Below are 23230 nucleotides of genomic sequence, written 5' to 3' on the forward strand. Positions count from 1 at the left end.
GAAAACTGGGTAGATAATTGGAATCGACATTTTTCCAGAGAAGACATACAGATGTCCAACAGGTACATGAAAAGATGCCCAGCATCATTAACAACCAGGGAAATGCAAATCCAAACACAATGAGACATCACCTCACACCTGTTAGAATGGCTATTATCAAAAAGATAAGAAATAACAAGTATTGTAGAGGATGTGGAGAAAAGGGAACCCTCCTGCACTGTTGCTGGGAATGTAAATTGGTGCAGCCACTATGGAAAACAGTATGGAGGTTCCTCAAAGAATTAAAAATGGAACTACCATATGATCCAGCAATTCCACTTCTGGGTATTTATCCGAAGAAAGCGAAAACACTAACTCAAAAGATATATGCACCCATGTTTGTTGTTCAGCATTATTTACAGTAGCTAAGATATGGAAACAAGCTAAGTGTCCATTGACAGATGAATGAATAAAGAAGATGTGATATATATGTGAGATACATATATATATATATATATATATATACGTTTGTGTGCACACACACATATACACTGGAATACTATTCAGCAATAAAAAAGAATGAAATTTTGCCATCTGCAACAACACTGATGGACTTGGAGGGTATTATACTAAGTGAAGTTAAGTCAGACAAAGAAAGACAAATACTGTATGATATCTTATATGTGGTGGCATCTTTAAAAAAACAAAACAAAACAAGGGACTTCCCTGGTGGCGCAGTGGTTGAGAATCCGCCTGCCAATGCAGGGGACACGGGTTCGAGCCCTGGTCCGAGAAGATCCCATATGCCACGGAGCGACTAAGCCCGTGCGCCACAACTGCTGAGCCTGCGCTCTAGAGCCTGCGAGCCACAACTACTGAAGCCAGTGCGCCACAACTACTGAAGCCTGCACTCTAGAGCTCGCGAGCCACAACTACTGAAGCCCACACGCCACAAATACTGAAACCTGTGCGCTAGAGCCCGTGCTCCACAACAAAAAGCCACTGTAACGAGAAGCCCGTGCACCGCTAGGAAGAGTAGCCCCCCATCGCAGCAACTAGAGAAAGCCTGCATGCAGCAACGAAGACCCAATGCAGCCAAAAAATAAATTAAATTAAATTAAAAATTTAAAAAATCAAGTTCATAGATGATACAGAGAACAGATTGATGGTTGTCAGAGGTAGGGTGTGGGAGGTTGGTAAAAAGGGCGAAGGGAGTCAAGTTATAAAATAAGTCAGTCATCGAAACAAAGACCCAACACAGCCAAAAATAAATAAATAAATAAATAAATTTATAAAAAAATAAGTCAGTCATAGGGATGGGACGTATAGCATGGCAACTAACGTTAATAATACTGTATTACATGTCTGAAAGTTTTTAACAGAGTATATCTTAAAAGTTCTCATCACAAGGAAAAACTATTGTGTAACTATTGAATGGTGACAGATGTTAACTATAATTATTGTGGTGGCATATAAATATCAAATCATTGTGTTATACACCTGAAACTAATATGTTTTATGTCAACTATACCTCAATCTAAAATAAAAATCCCAAAGCAGAAAAAAAATCCAAAACAGAAAATCACCTGAGTATTATTATTGTTATTGATTCTAGAAGGGTATAACAAGAAATGTCTTGAGAAGATTTCAATTCATTCATTCAACAAATATTTTTTATTGACCTCCCCCAATGTATCACAAAGCTTACATTAAAGATCAGGCAACTGACAATGAGAACCTGCCTGAAAATGATTTGTCCAAGATTATATTTTTAATCATTATCAAAGCCATGACTCAAATTCAAGATTCCCATCTTCCTGAAAGACTAAATCTTTGTTTACATAATGCTTTTGAAAGAAAAGAGCAATAATAGCAACTTGCCTGACTCCTGAGGACACTATTAGACTCACAACAATTTAATTTAATGTCAGGGTTGCACTACTTCCTCTGTCTACTTTATCCACACTGCCTTCCACTTTTGGCATTCCCTAAAGGACGTAACTATATTTGGTTGTTTTAGCTACTTATATTATCAAGGTAATGGAGCCAAGGCTGCTGCTGGCCCAGTCTCCGCAGGGAACTTGCTATTTGTCATCATACACACTTAAAGCAAACAAATGATCACTGCAAGTATGTCTTCACCAGAGAATCTTACAACACAAAAGCACACAAACAGTATGCTTGGATCAGCGAAGCTACCTTCATAAGTGTCAGAAGGACATCAGTATTCATCTCCATACCTGACCTGAGGACTTAACATGAGATCACCAGGGTCCCGCAACCCAACAGAGAAACTTCCCAATCAACCCAACGCTTGAACTCTGATCTCTTCCTCTTAATGATCTGAAGTTTCAGGCTATCAAAACTCAAAAAGAAAATTATATCACACGTGTGAATTCTCCATTCCCAGGCTCGCTTACCCACAAATGCTACCATCCCACATTGACAACCTACTGGACTTTGTTTCCACTTTCGGCAAAGAGTGTCTGACTCAAACTACTGGTCTGGCCCAGTGGGATAAATCCAATGGGAATCTTACTGAAGGTAGCCTGGCGAGGAAGAAAACAAGAGCAAAGTTTTATTGTTATGGTCAGAAAATGAGGTTGAACAGAGAGGCACAGGTGTGTCCACTATGACAAAGTAACTGACCCTGGGCCTGCCTCCCAGCCTTCCTTTCCACACCCCTAGACAAGCAACCAGGTAATACTGAGGAAGCAGGTTCTAGAACAAGGCAGTTCATGAAAACAACATACCTTCAAATTTGGAAGGAATATTTGGGTGCTCACTAATGGCAACTGGTTGAAAGAAATTTGGTTAAGAAAATGAGGGTCTTAGATATTAGATAAATGCATGATTGTGACAGACTGTATTATGTTGCCACACTATTTGACAAAGTTGCAGATAGAATTCAACTAAAAATGTCTAACATTTGTACAGTGACTGAGGACAGGTGAAAGTGCCTTATAAACTACCTCAAGTATAAACAAGGCTAAGAGAATAAGCAAGGTCAAGTAGCAGAAGAATGGCACAGTAGAGGACTTAATTAAAGGCCACAAATAAACAGATACCGCAAGGTTCCTAAAGATTATCTTGAGCTCAGTCTACTATTACTAAAGGGACTGGGAAGGATCTTCTTTCTTGTTGTTACTTATAAAATATTTTATCACATTTTTCCATAATAATTTAAAGTAATCTCACGAATACCCATGTACCCAAGACCCAGATTTAACAAATATTACATTTTGCCATATTTGCTTCAGAGTTTTAAGAAATAAAGTGATGCAGATACAACTCAAGTCCCTTCTCATCCTACTCCCCTTTCCCTTCCCAGAGGAAGCCTTTATCGTGAGGTGGGTGTGATTCCTTTCCATTCACATTGTTACCCTTTTACTACATAGTTTAGGCATCTATTAAGAGTACCTTTGTTTTCTGAATTTTAAAAATTTATAGAAATGCATAAAATACTTTGGCAACCTGCCTTTTTTTATTGAATATTTTTTAGATTTACCACGTAGATATTTATAAACCTAGTTCATTCATTTTAACTGTTGTATGGCTCCCAATATATGAATATACCACAATTTATTAATGAAGGAATCCTTTGAAGAAAAGATTCTATGGGGAAATTTTATATTTTAAACAACTCTTGGTAAAAGCCATTGGATACCCTGGATCCCCAAAGCAGAAAAGTCCACCATGAGTTAATAAAAGTGTTCTATGACATAGGCAGAAGTACTTTATTTTCTAAAGTCTGAGGAAGCACAACTTGCGCCCATCTTAAAATATAAAAAGGGGAGAAAGGGTAAAAGAAAGAAATAAAGAGAGATTAAAACAGGAAAGTAAAAGTCAAAATGCAATGATTCTTATTTTAAAGCTCACCTCATCTGCTCTTCGAAGAACTCCAGTTACAACCTACAAATGTTTTAAAAAAATTATTATGAACAACTTGTATTTCCTTTATCATAAAAGAATTGGATTCAATTTTCATGGACCACAAACTTGTTCCTGTTTTCTTCCTAGAAACTATGTCAAAAGATGTATTGGCTCTTAAAGCACAAACTATTCTCCAGTAAGATCAGAGCTAGATTAGATTTTATTCTCCACCTAGGAACAATAGTACTATAAAGGCTAAGATAAAATAATTATAAAACTTCCACATTATATTAGTAAAATTACGTTTTGATTTCTATAAGATGGGTATAAATGTGATGTACACATCAATTATACTAAAGATACTAGTTTCCTACTATGAAGTACACATATTGGGAAAAAAACAGCACTTTGCTACACTCAGAGAGAAGCCTGCTCTCAATAAATGTTTCTTACTGATGAATATGAAGACAAGGGAGACTGTATTCCCTCTATAAAAAGACATTTTTAACTTGAATTTTTACTTAATTTATTTTTTATTTTTAAACTATAATACCCATGGTCTTGTAAAAACTGTGAAAAATACCTGAAGAAAAAATACTTCCTCATAAACCCACCAGGCATCATTAGTCACTTGTTTATATTTTGCTATATTTCCCTCCAATTCTTTTTTTTAACCAGGGCATATCTTGATGACTAGATTAGACCAGATACACAATTTGGTTTCTTTCTTAAAAACATTTTGTGAAGTCAAGGCAAAAGCCAATCTTCTCCCGCATCTCCCGCCTCACTGAGTTTCGGGATTAAATGGGGCTGTCGTGAGTTCCACTTCATTACTTTGTTGGCATGCTATCCGTATTCTTCACACTTCATTAAAAATCCATAAACACAATTACAAGATCATTAGCACAGGCTTTTTAAAAGAAGTTTACTAAGGCTTACATGATTGCTAACTCAAACACAGGACAGTGCCCTGTCCGCTGTTATAGCTCCTGGTCCCTGAACACCAATGAAACCACCAAAATAGAGGCAAAAGATAATGAGAAACGAGGTATGGATGTGACTTATGGTACACAGGATGGGGTGACTGAGTGGGAGGGGCACCTGCACTGGGCCCTTTAGGGGTTTCCAATACATAATGTAGGTTCTAGTCTATTGCCCTGGTAAAGAAGAGCATATCCAGGGCAATATACTTACTGTCCTTATTGGACCAAAGCAAGCATTAAGGAAATGGAATTGCAGAACAAAAGCAACGCATACATCGGAACATGTAGACCTCTGCCTCTAAATGTACCATTAGGAGATAACATTACATGGGATGGAAATGAAGTGAGAATGGACAGATGCATTTTTTTAAAAGGCAATTGTTATTTGTTTATTTTATAAGAAACCTTCCCATAATTGAAACAGTGATTCCCTAACAAACGGGGCTACTTCATAAGAGTCTTCAAAATATAAAAAGCATTTCACACCCAGCACCATTTTGTATCCTGTTTTATCCCATTTTATCCGACTTAAATCTGATAAAACAAAAACCCTTCTATGTGCTGGGTATAGAATTTATACGAAGCAATGAAATAAAAGTGCATGAGAAAAATGTAATGCTATACTTGTTTCAGAGAGAAACAATCCTAAAAAGAATGGATTACAAAGAAATAATTTCCTTAAATTATAACCACTTTACACCACTGCTCCAAGACCTAATTTCTATTTTCCTCCCTTTCAAAATGGTTTCAAAGAGAAGAGCGGCCACACCTCCTGCAAAGTCCCATCTCCTCCAGCAACAATGATCACATCTGTGTTTTCCAGCAGTTCCAGGAGCTTCTTGGCTTGGCCCTCATAATCTGTCTGCAATACAAAGGAAGCCTTTGGTAAATTTATCATCCTAGAGCCACAGGCCCAAAGGTCTAAAAATATGGGATATTTTCTTTAAAGTTTTACACTGAACCTTTTCTTAAATTCTACATAATTGATATACATGAGAAACTAAACAGCTATCAAAGCAACTATGTATGGTTTTTATAGTTTTATATTTTTAGAGCTGGAAGGGACCTCAGAAACCATCTAGGCGGCTCCTTACTTTAAAAATAAAACTCAAACCTAGTGATTTGTCTCAGTTATACAGTCAGCTAGTCAGAGGAATCATTTCTAGTCCAGTGCACGTTCTATTATTACATCATTTACCCAGTGACTTTCATCTGCAAGCAGAAAGTCAAGTGTATGTGCAAATAAGGAGAAACAGATGTAATAAAAAGAGCACAGATTTGAGAGCCCAGGAGACCCAGATTAAATCCCAACTCTGCTACTTTTCAGCTGAGTGGCCTTAAACTCTCAGGATCTTAATTTCCTTATCAATGAAATCATGTGTACTGGAGGAAGGGAAAAGCGCTTCTTCCTAATACTGTTGGAAAGCAGTATGAAAAGCGACTAGCAAGGTAACTGTTCTTAACTGGCACTGTACTACATAAACGGTTACTGTGGTTTTGCTATGATTGTACATAAAGAAATATAGGTATGGCTCAAAGCAGTCACAAAATGGTGACTAAATGGTATGTAAGCCTCACCATTTGTATTGAGGATACCTCATTTCAGATACATATGTAGACTTAAATGAATGATCTAAGCCATCACCTCTAAAACCAAACCCTGAATTTTAACAAATGTAATGCAACTAATGCTGAAATAAGGAAACACTCTCTCCTGTTGACACTTTACTAGACACACTAATAGGCAAAAATTAAAGATTTGGATGTCAGATGGGCTAAAGCACCTGGGCCACTAAGTCACAGTCAACACACGAAAAACAAAGTCCTACACTAACACCATCTAAGCTTATGATGAATGGTTCTACTTTTATCCTGAAAAATGAAATGACTGGCTTTGCAGTTATACATTTGTAAATATTTCTTTTTTTTTTTTTGTCTCACAGTTATCAGTTTATTAGAAAGGATTCAGATGAACAGACAAATGAAGAGGTACATGGGGCAAGGTGTGTGGGGGAGCAGTGTGGAGTCTCCAGGCCCTCTCTGGGCGCACCACCTCTCCCCAGATCTCCACAGGTTTACCAGCCCAGAAGCTCTCCAAACCCTGTCCTTCTGAGTTTTTGTGTCGGTTTCATTACATACCCATGGTTGATTAAATCACTGCCCTCTGGTGACTGAGCTCAATCAATCCAAATATTTCACTTTTTTAAAAAAGAATATAGGGACTTCCCTGGTGGCACAGTGGTTAGGAATCTGCCTGCCAATGCAGGGGACACGGGTTCGAGCCCTGGTCCAGGAAGATCCCACAGGCCGCGGAGCAACTAAGCCCGTGCGCCACAACTACTGAGCCCACATGCCACAACTACTGAAGCCTGCACGCCTAGAGTCCGTGCTCCGCAGCAAGAGAAGCCCGTGCACCACAACAGAGAGTAGCCCCCCGCTCGCCTCAACTAGAGAAAGCCCGTACACAGCAATGAAGACCCAACGCAGCCAAAAATAAATAAATATTTTTTTAAAAAGAGAGAATATATGTTGATCCTGATTAAAAGGATGCTTTGTGAACACCCCGAAATAGGTGATCACTGGGAATCTGCATGGGTTCACCGAGAACAAGGCATTTCAGAGTATCCTCATCTTTGACAGATTACTAGATCAGAAGATCAGGAAATCCAGACAGACATTCTATTGGGTCTTCAGCAAGGCACCTGGCAAGTTATTTGATAATATCCTTGGGGACAAGGCGGAGATAGGTGGGAACAATACACTAGAATACAACTGGGTGAACTGATTACCAATTGAATATCTACGTTCAAAGTAAGATGCTCAGTGGAGGGACACCAAATTGTAGGTAGATTCCTGGTGACATTTCTTTAGGGCTCTCCATTCAGCCTTTTCCTACACAACACTTTATCAACAACAGAGAGGAAAGGTAATTGACTGAATGCGTAAACGATACAAACCTGACAATCTTGCCCCTCCTAACTTCTTCAACCTCATCCTTTCTCCTGTCTCCCCTTGCTCATTCTCCTCCAACTACATTTGCCTCTCACTCTTCCTCAAGCCCCAAGTACACTCCTCCGCAGAGCCTCCGAATGTGCAGTACGTTCGGCCTGGATGCTTTCCCCAACCTACCAGCATGACTCACTCATTTCCCCCATGTCTCTTCCAAAGGTCATCTTACCAGACTGGCCTTCCTTGGCCTCCTGAACTAAACTAACACCGCCATTACTCTTGGTCTCCTTACCCTGCTTGATTTTTCTTCTTGGCTCTCATCACCATCTGACAAATCATATGTTTATTTGTATATGTGTTTTATCTGTATCCCTCCTTTTCACACTTTGAGTGGAAGCTCTGAGGACAGAGAGGGAAAACTTGTTTTGTTCAGACTGTATCCTCAACAGGTAGAACAGAGCTTACTTTGTAGTAGGTACTCAAATATTTGCAAGACAAATTGATAAATATGAATAAGTACATGAATGAAAGAACCAAAATTCAAAAAGATATTGACAGACTTAACAGACCATAATTTAAAAGATTACATTAATAGGGATGACACATTTGAGGCTCTGATCTTAAGAGGAAAATTCCAAATGCAACAAAGAGAAAGGATAAAGAGTGGCCTGATGATGCAGAAAACGTGAACCTTATACCTTTCACAAAAATTAACTGAAAATGGATCGTAGACCTAAATGTCAAATAAAAAACTATAAAGCTTCTAGAAAATCACACAGTACAGGATGTAGGTGATCCTGGGTTTGTTGATGAGTTTTTAGATAAATCACCAAAAGCAAGAGCCACAAAAGAAAAAAACTGATAAGCTGGACTTCTTTAAAATTAAAAACTTCTGCTCCGTGAAAATACTGTTAAGAGAACGAAAACAAACACAGCTTTAAAAGACAGTATAAGTGGGCTTCCCTGGTGGCGCAGTGGTTGAGAGTCCGCCTGCCAATGCAGGGGACACGGGTTCGTGCCCCGGTCTAGGAAGATCCCACGTGACGCGGAGCGGCTGGCCCCGTGAGCCATGGCCGCTGAGCCTGCGCATCCAGAGCCTGTGCTCCGCAACGGGAGAGACCACAGCAGTGAGAGGCCCGCGTACCGCAAAAAAAAAAAAAAAAAAAAGACAGTATAAGAGAAAATATTTTTGAAACACATATCTGATAAAGAACTTGTGTTCAAAGAACTCTAAAACTCAACAATAAGAGAACAAACAAGAAACAACTCAATTAAAATAGCAAAGATTTGGACACCTCACTGAAGAAGATATACAGATGGAAAATAAATCAATGAAAAAATGCTCAATGTTATATGTCATTAGGGAACTGCAAATTGAGACAATGAGAAACTACTGTATACCTATCAGAACAGCTAAAACCCTGAACACTGAGAACACCAAATACTGATGAGGATGTGGAGCAACAGAAAATCTCCTTAATTGCTAGTGGGAATGCAAAACAGTACAGCCACTTGTGGAAAGCAGTCTGCCAGTTTCTTACAAAGCTAAGCATACCATGTAACACAGCCACTGCACTCCTAGGTATTTACCCAAATGAGCTGAAAAATTATGTCCACACAAAAACATGCACACAAATGTTTATGGCAGCTTTATTCATAACTGCAAAACTGGAAGCAATCAAGCTGTCCTTCAATAGGTAAATGGATAAACAAACTGTTGTACATCTACATGATGGAATATTATTCAGTGAGAAGAGGAAACAAATAAGCTGTCAAGTCATGAAAAGACAAGCCACTGAGGAGCCCAGGTGAGACCAACACAAGAACAGCTCTGAACATGGATTGTTGACCAACAGAATTGTAAGCAGAAAAACTGTTGTCAAGGCGGTTTGTTATGTAGCAATAGATAACTGGTATAGAAATAAATCTAAATACATTAACAATTACAATAAATGTTAATGGATTATATGGTCCAGTCAAAAGGCACACACACAAAAAGCATTGGATCTTTAAAATGTCCTGTTTTCATGCCTTTACCAATGATGCATTAAAATATAAGGATACAAAATGGCTTAAGTAAAGATAAGTAAAAATTATACCAGGTAAAAACTAATCAAAGCAAGCTAGTATGGTTACTAACAATACTAAATAAAATAGACTACAGTAAAAGACAGCATTAGTGCTAAAGAGAGTAACTCTATGACAGTGTCAACATGCAAGAAAAATGAAATAATTTGAAATGTGAATGCATCTACTGACAGTCTCAAAATATAAAAAAGCAAAAGTGGATAAAACTACATAGAGAAACAGACAAATCTATCTAGTGCGATATTTCTAACACTTCTTTCTGAATAATCTATAGTTCAAACAGAAGAAAAAAATCAGTAAGGACATGTAAGATTTGAGCCACACAACTAACAGACTTGACTGAATGGACATATATAGAACATGGTACCCAATAACTGATATATATTCTTTTTAGGCCTACATAAAACATTTATGAAAACAAACCACATGCTAGGCCACAAAACAAATCTCAATAAACTTAAAATACTGGAATTATATAGACTACATTCTTTGACCATAACACAATTAAATCAAAAACCATTAACAAAAAGATGTGGGAAAACTTTAGATTTGAAAATTTTAAAACATGCTAAATAACTCACAGGTCAAACAAAAATCATGATGAAAATTAGAAAACATTTAGAAATGAATGATAATGAAAATATTATATACCAAAACTCCTAGGATGCAGCTGAAGCAGTAAAGTTTATAGCTTTCTAAGAAAACACCAGAAGAGAAGGGTGAAAATTAATGAAATAAACATCCAAGTTAAAATGTCAAAAAGAACAGCAGAAAAAAAGCCAAAGAAAGTAGAATGAAGGAAACAATAAAGACAGACCAGAAGTTAATGAAAGGATCAACAAGCCAAGAAATGGTTCTCGGCAAAAAGGATTAATTAAATTGACGCATCTCTCACATGACTGGCAGGCAAAAAAAAAAAAAAAAAAAGGAAAAATAAACAATAAAACAATACTGAGCAAGAAAATGATGTATCTCAGATGTCACAGAAATTTAAAAGTTAAAAAGAAGATATTATGAACAACTTGATGCCTATTAATTTGAAAACTTAGATGAAATTCACAAAATCCTTTAAAAAATTTACCTTATTAAAATTAATTCAAGATGAAACAGAACTTCCTGATGTACTTCTACAGCCATTAAAGAAAGTTAATATACAAAAAAATTTCCCTTCAAAGAAAGCTCCAGGCCCAGATGGTTCTCCTTGTGAGTTCAACCAAACACTCCAGGAACAAACAAATATCGGTCTTAAATAACCATTCTCAGATCTCTCATACGTAGAGTCTGCAATATGCATTACAGGTCTTGAAATAAATGTCAGTTTTCTTCCCCACTCTCCCATCCCTGCAGGCAGACAACTAGAAGACCACACCTCGGACAAGCTGGAGAGGAGAGTTCATCAACATTGCATGGTCAACTGGACTAAATGACCGTTCAATCTCTATGATTTAATGAAAATGTGTAATATTAAAAATTGGTATACCATAGATTTACAAACATGGTAACAGTGACTTTCACCAAGTACACACACCTATGTACATACCACACACATAGCACTTAAAGTCAAGAAAGTGGAGTCTTGAGGCATCTTCTAAAATAGCACAATTCCCTCTCATTTATTTTTGTCCCCATTTCTTCTTACCCAAATCTCGAAAATTCTAAAGCTTTACCACTTAAAATTCCTCACCTGAAATAATTCCTCACCAGAAAGAAAATGTTTACCTGTCTGCAGAACTACCAAGAAATTAATTACTCAAACTTGAAATTTCTTTTTAATAGTCAGAAAAAGAATTCTTACAGCTGTAACAACTTTCATCTTCCAAGAGACAATAGTTCCACGTCTTATCTGTCAGATGAAAGGAGCCAAGTTCATGGCCCCATTTAATCCTGTTCTGAAAGTGAAAAGCTGACCGTGGTTGGAAAAAACAATATTATCTTATTAATTATCAGAAGAAGAACACAACGTTGACTTCTCTGTTCTTATCTTCTAAGTGATAAGTGATTTTTGCTAAGAAGTCAAGAGAAGACGATATGTTATAAGGAGGGGTAGCTTGGATAAAATCAACATTCTAGAGCAGTTCTCACCTTAACGATAGTCACATCCATGCCAGATAAGTGTAAAATCGGGGCAGCATTTTTTTCAAATAGAGTCCTGGCTTTGCTGTAGACAAAGGAAAAAAACACAAATATTTTAACACAAGTTCTCAAGAGGAAATATAAAAAGCCCAACCACCTTCTCTAGAAGAGAACAAGAAATAGCGTAGAGAACACGTTTCCTCTATTTGTTCAAGGACAGGAAGACTAGTGAAGAGTAATGAGTTTCTCTGGATATAAACGTGGACTCTTTCACTCTGGGGCCTCCAAGATTTTGCCCCTTGTCTAATACAATAAGCTCTCACCCATGTGGGATGCTTACAGTGCACAGTCTAGTTCCTCTAGAGGAAGTGTGTACACTGGATATGGCTCCACTCAGGCAACAATGTCTGATTCACTCAACAAGCACTTACTGAGCCTCTACTGTGTGCTAGACACATCTAGGAACTGGGCAAACAACAGGACAAGGCAGACAAAAATACATGTAACTGAGGTATAATGTAATAAGCCCTCACGGAACTTATTTACATTCCAGTGGTTGACTGAGAATGTACTAGAAATCAAGGGATACAGAAGCTGCAAAAAAGTCCCCAATTGCAGAGTCTCAGAGTTGAATAAATGTTAAAACATACCAATCAGCTGACTTGTCTTTTACCCAAATATTTTCAACTATCACATCACAAAACAAAAACAAAAACTAGTACTTTCAAAACAATCAACACCAAACATCTAACTGTTACATCCACATTTACTCAGTCCTCTTTCAGAAAGATTATTATTTTTTATCAGTGATGCATGCTTCAACTTTCTTAAGAATATTTTATACTAGAAACAGACACAAAGGTAGTGAATGAGGAACATGTAGAGTTATGCACAGACCAACTTCAACATTCTTTAAACTAAAAAGAAATAGCTATCAAATGGAACACAGAACATAAAACATTTCTGATTATGAATTAAAATAGAAACTGAGAAGCTTGAGCAAATTTTTACAAGAACCAAAAAAATACCTTGAACCAAGGGCACACCTGAGCACGTAATAAGCAAATTAAACAAACATATCCTCCCTCTTCTACAGCTCTGAATGCTTGTAAGAATGAACATGAAAGGCTAAATGGAAATTTCTCCTTTCCAGATCACCATTTCTGGGGCTTAACCCAACAATAAAAGGCGAGCTAGTGATGGAATGTAAACATTTCTCCTTGCAGGGTTGCTTTCATTTCTGGGTTGATAAGAAAGGGTCAGGTGGAAGTGGATTAGATCTATCTCTGAGAAGCAAAACTCTGGTGAAGTCTCAATCAGCTGTATTAATCACTTACAACACATCTATAAGCTCCTCTGAGTTAGTTTAAGAAATAAGATTTGGGCTTCCCTGGTGGTGCAGTGGTTAAGAATCCGCCTGCCAATGTAGGCGACACGGGTTCGAGCCCTGGTCTGGGAAGATCCCACATGCTGTGGAGCAACTAAGCCCGTGCACCACAACTACTGAGCCTGCGCTCTAGAGCCCGCAAGCCACAACTACGGAAGCCCGCACGCCTAAAGCCCATGCTCCACAACACAAGAAGCCACCGCAATGAGAAGCCCATGCACTGAAATGAAGAGTAGCCCCCGCTTGCCGCAACTAGAGAAATCCCGCACGCAGCAACGAAGACCCAACTCAGCCATAAATAATAAGTTAATTAATTAATTTTAAAAAAACAAATAAGATTTGTAGAAGTAAAATGAGGTATCACCTCACACCAGTCAGAATGGCCATCCTCAAAAAGTCTACAAAGAATAAATGCTAGAGAGGGTGTGGAGAAAAAGGAACCCTCCTACACTGTTGGTAGGAATGTAAATTGGTACAGCCACTATGGAGAACAGTATGGAGGCTCCTTAAAAAACTAAAACTAGAAGTACCATATGATCCAGCAATCCCACTCCTGGGCACATATCCAGAAAATATGAAAACTCTAATTCGAAAAGATACATGCACCCCAGTGTTCATAGCAGCACTATTTACAATAGCCAAGACATGGAAGCAACCTAAGTGTCCATCAACAGATGAATGGATAAAGTGTGTGTGTGTGTGTGTGTGTGTTTCTGTGTGTAGAATATATTATATACATTATATATAAAGGAATATTACTCAGCCATAAAAAGAATGAAATATTGTCATTTGCAGCAATATGGATGGACCTAGAGATTATCATACTAAGTAAAGTAAGACAGAAAGAGAAAGACAAATATTATATGATATTACTTATATGTGGAATCTAAAAAATAATACAAATGAATTTATTTAAAAATAGAAACAGACTCACAGACATAGAAACAGTTATGGCTACCGAAGGGGGAAGGGATAAAGTAGGAGTATGGGATTAACAGATACACACTACTATATATAAAATAAACAGTAAGAATTTACTGTATAGCATAGGGAACTATATTCAATAACTTATAATAACCTACAATGGAAAAGGATCTGAAAAAAATATATGTATGTATATATAACAATCATTTTGCTGTACACCTCAAACTAACACAAGACTGTAAATCAACTATACTTCAATTAAAAAAAAGAAAGAAAGAAAAAAGATTTGAACATTTGGGCCTTTATTCACATCTTTGTGATGCCACAGGTACAGAAAATCTCTAAAGTGGAAGTGAAGGCATTTTTTTTCCTTCTAATATTCCATATAAAAGATTGAAAAGCAAGTGTTACCAGTAATAAATGTATTATTTATTATATAATTCAGGGTGAGATAGCACCAGAGTTAAATAAAACTTTCTGCGCCCCCAGCAATTTGCAGGTTCACACGCACACACACAACAATTACTCCTTAATGTATCATTTATTAATGCAAAACAGTTATTTCCTAAAGCTCTAATGTAGTTTTAAACCAGTACTACATAATGAAATAGCTACATGATAAATTATAAATTAGGTGTCAGGTCAGAGTCAAGATGACAAAAATAGTACAGTTAAACAGTGAAAGCTTTAAAAAAAGATGCTGGAGAGTTTCAAAGTGGCTGCTTCCTAGAACCTTGCAGGGATTCACCTTGTTAAAGGGGACCATGACTTTAGAAAAGAAACACTTTCCTTACCCTAGCCTGCAGGTAAAGGTATTACACTTTTCAACAAGAACCTACCTTTAAAAACGCAAATACACTTACGTGTAAAAGTGTAAACGGAACCTAAAACTTCTCTAAAAGAAAAGTTTATTCATTTTTTAAAAATGCAAATATCTCAAGTAGGAACTCAAAATGACTGATTATAGCTTAAACAAACTACCATATATTTCAAGAGAATTAGCAAGTTACTAACTTACTAGATCTCTAGAGGAACAGGACCTGGAGCACTTACAACAACGGAGGCAAAAGGAGAGATCCCAGGGTGGGAGAGCCAAGTAGAGAACCTTCTGACCCAGCCTACAGGTCAGTAATACCAAGAACAGCAGCTTATATTTCTTTTATCAGGTGCTAACTATGAAATGGAAAGAATGCTGAATACCTTATAGGCATTACCTCATTTAATCCTAAAGAATTACATGGTAATTTTTGTAAGGCATGTGCTATTACTTTTCACACTTTACAGATGAGTAAATTGAGGATTTAAGAAGTTAAGCAACACCGACCGTATCACAGAGCAGAGAAGAGTATACAGAGGATACACCCAGTTCCCTGCTAGCTTCTCCCACAGGCCACCAGTGACTAGTTATCTTGGGTATTTTGATTGTGTTGTGTTAGAACCTTTGTTGATATTTTTGTTCAGTGCTGGTTTTAAACAAGAATGAACAAGAGGCCTTATGACTGGTACGTTTATGGGGGCGGGAAGTGGTTCCAACAAAGGTGGGTGAATATGATTCAATTAGGTAGAGTAATGGAGCCGATTTAGACAACCTGTAGGTAAATATCTTGAACTGCTGAATTCAAAAGAAATAAGGCGTGACTAGCCCTCACATCTGTGAAGCCACACACACTACCTCCCAAGAAATGACTAGAGAAACTTATTTCAGAGCCCCTGCGTTTCTCTCCAATGTTAACCTCACCACTTAGAAGCTACTCCCAACTATGCTTTTTGTTGTTGTTCTTATTATCTTAATGTCATTTGACTTCGAACTTAGAGAATCCAATCTAATACATACTTATTAATTTTTCCTCAGTCAGGACAAAAAGAATTGTTCTGGCCGTTAGATAGAATAAAAGGTATCACTTTTTTCTCCCCCTCAACCCTTTAATTCTTACTATTTTTAAAAAATAATTTTAAATTTTAAATGATTTCTTCTATAAGCCACCAAAAGTCTTATTTACCTTTCCAACTGAATGAGAGTTGTACCTAACTAGCAATGTAAAAAAAAAAAGTTTTTATTTTGCTTACGGTACTTTTAAAAATTAATAGACTATTTTTTAGAGCAGTTGTTAGGTTCACAGTAAAAATGAGTGGACAATACAGAGAGTTCTCACATACCCCCTGCTCCCCTACACACATGCACACACACACACACACACACACACACACACACACAAAACCTCCCTCACTTTCAATATCCTGCACCAGTGAGGTACATTTGTTACAATAAATGAACATGGACACATGACTGTCAACCAAGGTCCCAACTATTCTTCACATCTTAATTCTCAGAGTTGCCTCACATGACCCCTCGAGGCCAACCAGACCAGTTTACAGACTTTCCTGTGACACAGCAAAGGACATTAGTCGGCACTCCTGTCTGTAGGCCCCCGCCCCATGGGCCATTTCGTCAGTCGGGAACACTGAGTGTTCTCCCTTGACTGACCTCCAAGACCTAACTCTACATTCACCACTTTGGGAAAGAATGTTTCTGACCTCACAAGGCCACAGTGCTTTCGGCAATCTCTGAACATCCTGTAACAGAGATGGACTCATAATTTACATCACAGCAGCAGAAGTTGTTCCCAAGGGGGCTACCACCAAGCAGATAAGACTGATTTGAGAGTGTTAATTCTGGAATAATTATTAAACTTCATTTAGACCAGTTAGCTAGGCATCAGTTAGCTTTACAGTTATATCTGATTAACCGTGATTTCTACATTACAATTGAATCTTATTGCTACAAGGGTACTGAACCTAGTAGCTCCAATTCCACACAATCCAACCAGCTGCCTAGTATTCTGTGACTCTTTTCCCCTTAGAAAAACCAAATCTATAACAAGTCACAAACTGAACTACCCTTTGCAAGCGGCAGGATTGAGAAAGACGGTTGCCTTCTTCACTTGTGCATTGGGAGGAATAAGTTGACTGCCAAACACCTAAAAAGGAACAAAGAAAAGTTTTCAGTAAATGTCCTTCTATTCAGTTAGTGAGCACAGATATTCTTTCATTCCAAAAGAATTTACTACTGGCAGATACGGTGTCTACCCTGGGGAAACAAATGTTCTTTCCGGATTTCATGTTGACAACCCCACCATAAACAACAACAATAAAAGTGCACCTTTATTTAATGAAAATAAGCTGAATTTTATATTGTAATAAAACGCCCTGCTTCATTCACCTACTAAAGGTAAGTAACTTTTCTTTTCTCTGTAAGATATGACTAGGTTTATTACAACCAGTAAGTCCGTAGTCTGTCACAAGGGAAGTTTAATTTGTCTTCAGTTTTCAGAATATAACCTTTTTCTCTTTTAACTTATTACTAAAGCTCATTCATGAAGAATCTTCATGTTACCAGTTAATCTTCGTATCTTTATACACATAAAAAATAAATCTAATACTCTATTTGCCTCCTTTCTTTGCAACCTTGATAAGTAGCATCAACTGGTACAGGAAAAGAAATGTAATTAATATTTACTAAGCACCTAGTATTTGCCACTTCCACACATACTAATTCTTAGTTCTTAGAAACCAAGGAGGTATTAAATATTCCCATGTTTATAGATGAGAAAGCCAAGATTCAGAAAGATTAAGTCAGTCAAAGTCAAAGTGTTAATAAATTACAAGCCTAGAATTTATATGAATCTAACTCCAAACTTCTACTCTATCAGCTCTAAAGAGCTAATAAATGATGAGGCAGAGTTACGACACCCAGAGGACTAGATGCGAGGAGTGAAAATGGGAAGTAACGGGAGGAGAAGGTGGTCAATAAAAGGAATGAGAATAGGAAAACCCCAAAGAGGGCAAAATTGCGAGTCTTAGATTGTGGGAAGTAGGTCTGGGCCAAGGAGGCAGAATTAAGTACAGAAGCACAAAGTAAATATAGGAGAAAAATGGAAGTTACACCAAGATTTTTATTTAGTAACTGACCCCAACTCTACCGCCTCCCTGACAGCCCACTGGAGATCCTTTGTCACCATTGTCTATTTCTTGCTTTAAAAAAAATAAACTTCTATTTCTGAATACTTCAGAAAGACATACTATTTCTTTGTAAAAAGTTTCTGTGTACGTTATAATTACTACTCTGTTTTCACTCTTATTGAGTTAGATCTTAACATTTTGCTGCCAAATCTCTAAATATTGTACTTTGTTCTTTTTCTATCCATACTATTTCTGGAATTTGGCCAGAAATGATTTAATTAACCTGCCAGATTCCAGATCTACAGTTCTATATTATTCCTCCTGGTCCTGGGTTTTTAGCCTTATCTAAAAGTCTTATCTTATCTACCTGCAACTCATGTCTCAGGTTTACATGAGACTACAATGAGGTGAGTTTATGTGAGATTAAAAAAAAAGATCGGGCTTCCCTGGTGGCGCAGTGGTTGAGAGTCCGTCTGCCGATGCAGGGGACACGGGTTCGTGCCCCGGTCCGGGAAGATCCCACATGCCGCGGAGCGGCTGGGCCCATGAGCCATGGCCGCTGAGCCTGCGCTCCGCGATGGGAGAGGCCACAACAGTGAGAGGTCCACGTACCGCAAAAAAAAAAAAATCATATTCTTTCAAGAATTTAGACTGAAAAGGGAAGGACACAGACAGGAAAAGTAACTAGAGGGAGGGGGCCATAAGGATGAATTCGCTTCCTTTTTTCAGATGGAAGGAGCTAAATGGGTGTCGGGAAGTGGAGAGTTAGAACAGTGGGAAAAGTAAGAGGAGATGGAGTTCAGAACAGAGGTGGAGGTATTTACTTTGCACAAGAAAGGGAGTACCCCATGACCACTCTTCCTTCAAGGGGGAAAGCCTTCCCCTCCCAAGAGGATTTTCCAGTTGCTAGTGGAAAATTAGCTTGGGGTAAAGATCACCTCAAATTTAATATTAAAGTTTATTTGAATTGATTTCCAAAACAACTTAGAGCCATAAGAGATAAAAACAACAAAGCAATCGAATTCTTGAAACACGGATTTAGAACAGTTAGGGAATCACTAAAGAGAGGAATTTATTAATAGTATCTATTGTCATTGTCATCCACGGAAACATTTCAAAAACAAACATGAGGTCTGCCACCCACCTCTCCTACTAAATGCATCATGTCTTTTGTCATTTTTTAGTTTCATGTTTCTTTTTTGGTATTTCTGACATCGTATGCCTGAATGACGTAACAAAAAGGCAACTCAGTCGTGCAAATTAATCTGCAATGTATAACGCACACTTTTGGAGGGGAGGGAAGAACAAAATTGTGGCCTTAAACCTGAAAGGATTAACAATTCAGCTACAACTAGATAGATGAATATTTAAGTGCAATATCATGGGAGAGGGTCTGAATCAGTTGTGCTAAAAGAGACAGGCTTTAAAAATATGAATCAACAGTTTTAAGAAGATTTGACTTTGAGAGGTAACACCTGTTCTGAACTGATATCCTTGGGGGTTATTAGGATTAGGGATGATTCGGGCTTTAGCCAGATCTTCAAGGACACCTGCAGACATGAACAAATTCCCAGAGTGCAACCAGTCCAGTTCTGTGTTCTCTGGACTAATCCAGAAGTAAACAAGTCTAAAGGGGTGGGCGTTGGAACTGCTCCTCACCAGATTGTTAACCTCCTCCAGTTCTATTCAGAGTTGGCTGGCAGCCTGATTCACCCCGATAGTGGGGGAAAAATAGCCAAGCTGCGCTGATGCAAGGCACTGTGCAAGTCCCCCTGGAACAGCCTGAGATTTCTGCACAGTGGAGATAAGGCGGGTTTTAATTGTTTCATATTAAATGGCATTACCTGAGCTTCTTGACAGGCTGCTCTCCTTAGTAGGTTATCACTATCAAAGTAAACAAAACAGAATGAACGTTAGCTTTAATAAGTAGGTTCAGATCCAAGCAAATCATCATCATTTTTAGAAATATGTATAACTCTTCCCTGTAAAATACCCAAGTCAAAGTTTCTTAAGACCTGTAGCAAATCATGGACACATTTGAAAAATACTTTCTCTGAATGAAACCCGGTGTTAGGTTTCCGTACGATGGGAGGCATGATAATCCCTCCTCCCTCTAAGATGTCCACATCTGAGAATTCCCTGGCAGTCCAGTGGTTAGGACTCAGCGCTTACACTGCCGTGGGCCTGAGTTCAATCCCTGGCTGGGGAACTAAGATCCTGCAAGCTGCGTGGCTCGGCCAAAGAAAAAAAAAAAAGGATGTCCACATCCCAGAACCTGAAAATGTTATCTTATGTGGCAAAAGGGATTTTGCAGATGTGACTAAGTTAGGATCTGGAGATAGGGAGAGAATCCTGGATTATGCAGGTGGGCCCAATCAAACCACAAGCGTCCTTAAAAGCAGAGAGACTTCAGCAGCAAATATGACCATGGAAGGATGGTCAGAAAGATGCAACCTCACTGGCTTTGAAGATGGAAGGCGGCCGTAAGTCAAGGAGTGTGGGTACCCTCCAGAAGCTGTGACGGCAAGGAAATGGGTTCACCCCAGAGCCTCCAGAGGAACGCTGTCCTTGCCAACACCGTCATTTTAGCCCAGTGAGACTTGTGTTGGACCTCCAATCCACAAAACCATAACATAATAAATTTGTGCTGTGTTAGATCACTAAGTTTGTGGTAATTTGTTAGGGCAGCAGTAGAAAATGAATGCACATACCCTGCATTTTTCTTATCCAGTAGAAATTATTCAGGTCATTTGCCAGAAATAAATTTAATATGTAGTTGCTTCTGCTAGTGTTTTATCTAAATCAGGGGTCCCCAACCCCCGGACCACAGACCGGTACCAGTCTGGGGCCTGCTAGGAACCAGGCCACACAGCAGGAGGTGAGCAGTGGGTGAGCGAGCAGAGCTTCATCTGTATTTACAGCCGCTCCCCATCGCTCGCATTACCACCTGAGCTCCACCTCCTGTCAGATCAGCGGCAGCCTTGGATTCTCACAGGAGCTCGAACCCTACTGTGAACTGCACGTGTGAGGGATCTAGGTTGCTCACTCCCTATGAGAATCTAATGCCTGATGATCTGAGGTGGAGCTGAGGCGGTGATGCTAGCGCTGGGGAGCGGCTGCAAATACAGATTATCATTAGCAGAGACGTTTGACTGCACAGAGACCATAATAAGTCAACTGCTTGCAGACTCATATCAAAACCCTATCAGTGAGTGGCAAGTGACAATTAAGCTGCATCTTACGGAGCAAACTGGACATAAGCAACACACGTCGGGGGTCACTGTCTCCCATCACCCCCAGATGGGACCATCTAGTTGCAGGAAAACAAGCTCAGGGCTCCCACTGATTCTGCATTATGGTGAGTTGTATAATTATTTCATTATATATTACAATGTAATAATAAATAAAGTGCACAGTAAATGTAATGCGCTTGAATCGCCCCCAAAACCATCCCCTACACACACCCGGTCCCTGGAAAAACTGTCTTCCACGAAACTGGTCCCTGGTGCCAAAAAGGTTGGGGACCGCTGATCTAAATCTCTTATTTTTTATATCACAGTCAGATACTCAATTATATCATAAACAGAAAATTTGGGCATGAGGCAAAATTTTGCCTTGCAAAAATGAAAACATTCTATCAGAACATGTTCATCTATTCAGCATAAAGCTTTCTAAAATGTTTGTGCCACTTATACCTTAAGAGCACTTTAAATGGCTGACTGCCTACTGGGTTCCAGAATCTTCTCCTTGTAAGAGTCAATTCTAATGCATGTTGCTGGCACTGCTAAGATAATACCTTCAGCCTGGTTAACAACAGTTAAGAAAACTAATACCCAGAAAACATGACCAATAAACAATTTATAGGAAAGAATTAAAAGGAGGAAAGTGTTATTTCACTTAAATTTTCTGTCTAGACCTTTTTCATAACATCAAAGACCTTGAATTTTGCATTTTTATAGTAATTCAAATCTAATTTTGACATTTAAGTTTGAACTAAAAAAATTAAACAATCTTTTGCTTTCTGCCATGGTTGCAGTCCAAGGCTATGGATTTTTCTTCCATAGCCAGGCTGGAGGAGGACCCCTAGATTTCACAGAGCAGTCAGCTTCTATGAGAAGGTGGAAGTACCTCTTCCCTAAGGGGAAGTATCTCTGCTGCCCACCTGAAACCTAAGGGCAATGACAATGTCCCATTACAATTATAATGACACCAGTACCTCAGAAGCACTTACGGTTTTACAACGAAGACTTGAGGGGGACCGATCCCTTGTGAGGTCTACCCCACAAGGCGCCTTTACAGCCAGGTTCAGTCCCCTGCTTGAGTGACACTGCTCCCTACTACCCTGTGGCAAAGGGAGTCCTACAAGCTCCCCTCCCCTCCCCCACCCAAGAGTCACAGATATTCACGTTCTGCTCTTCTCTTCGCATGCCCCTCCATCAACTACTCCCGGTGAATTATTCTAACATCAACAAAATATACACACATGTAAGATGAGGTAAATTCAGGGTACAAACTAGTAAAATATTTAAAAATAATTAACATGTCAGTCACCCTTTATAGTTGACTTGATCCCTCACACTCATGCCCTTCTGCACAATGACGAGGTGAGATACTGAGCCCTCAGTGACTGCCAGATTATAAAATAAAACCGGGTTCCTTGTAGTCAGCTGAGCATTGTCACCAGATTCCCCCGGGCTCCGCTAACCCTCAGTCTAGCTTCCATACTGCCTGGGGCACCACTTCCAGCCTCACAGGACTGTCTTCCTGCAACCACCTGCCTCAAAGTGCTTTTCCTAGTAGACAGAATGACCTGTGCCTCCACTCTCTTTTCCTACAAAGACATCCTGTGGATTATTCTGTACAAGTATATGCTGCTATAAAAGCTGAGTGCCTATCTCTACACCCCTGTCCATTTCCCCCAGCCAGCTCCTCCTCTTCCTACTAGGGACAGGCCTCCGAGGGCGCCAGGCTCCTCTGGGTCACTAGTAGATACCATCTTCCTTACTGAATCAGC

The 23230-nt window shown here is 38.8% G+C and overlaps 1 protein-coding gene across 11 annotated transcripts in view; it reads right to left on the reverse strand.

The window, feature by feature from the left end:
* AGK (acylglycerol kinase) overlaps nucleotides 1-23230 on the reverse strand; it is an 86572-nt gene that overhangs the window by 34097 nt on the left and 29245 nt on the right. For 6 of the 11 annotated variants that reach the window (XM_027101702.1, XM_027101699.1, XM_027101707.1 and 3 more), the window contains 7 exons: nucleotides 20061-20100; nucleotides 17155-17234; nucleotides 11955-12030; nucleotides 5605-5697; nucleotides 3859-3891; nucleotides 2733-2774; nucleotides 2434-2528 (listed from right to left, as the gene is read on the reverse strand). In XM_027101702.1, the coding sequence (XP_026957503.1) occupies nucleotides 2434-2528; nucleotides 2733-2774; nucleotides 3859-3891; nucleotides 5605-5697; nucleotides 11955-12030; nucleotides 17155-17234; nucleotides 20061-20100 (459 nt within the window). Of the gene's footprint in view, nucleotides 1-2433; nucleotides 2529-2732; nucleotides 2775-3858; nucleotides 3892-5604; nucleotides 5698-11954; nucleotides 12031-17154; nucleotides 17235-19360; nucleotides 19482-20060; nucleotides 20101-23230 lie in introns of those variants that run through there. The other 5 variants (XM_027101706.1, XM_027101705.1, XM_027101703.1 and 2 more) reach the window with 3 other exon arrangements.

Source organism: Aethalodelphis obliquidens, unplaced genomic scaffold, assembly GCF_003676395.1.
Source record: "Aethalodelphis obliquidens isolate GAN/ISIS:26980383/991018 unplaced genomic scaffold, ASM367639v1 scaffold5, whole genome shotgun sequence".
In the NCBI taxonomy this organism is placed as follows: Eukaryota; Metazoa; Chordata; class Mammalia; order Artiodactyla; family Delphinidae; genus Aethalodelphis; species Aethalodelphis obliquidens.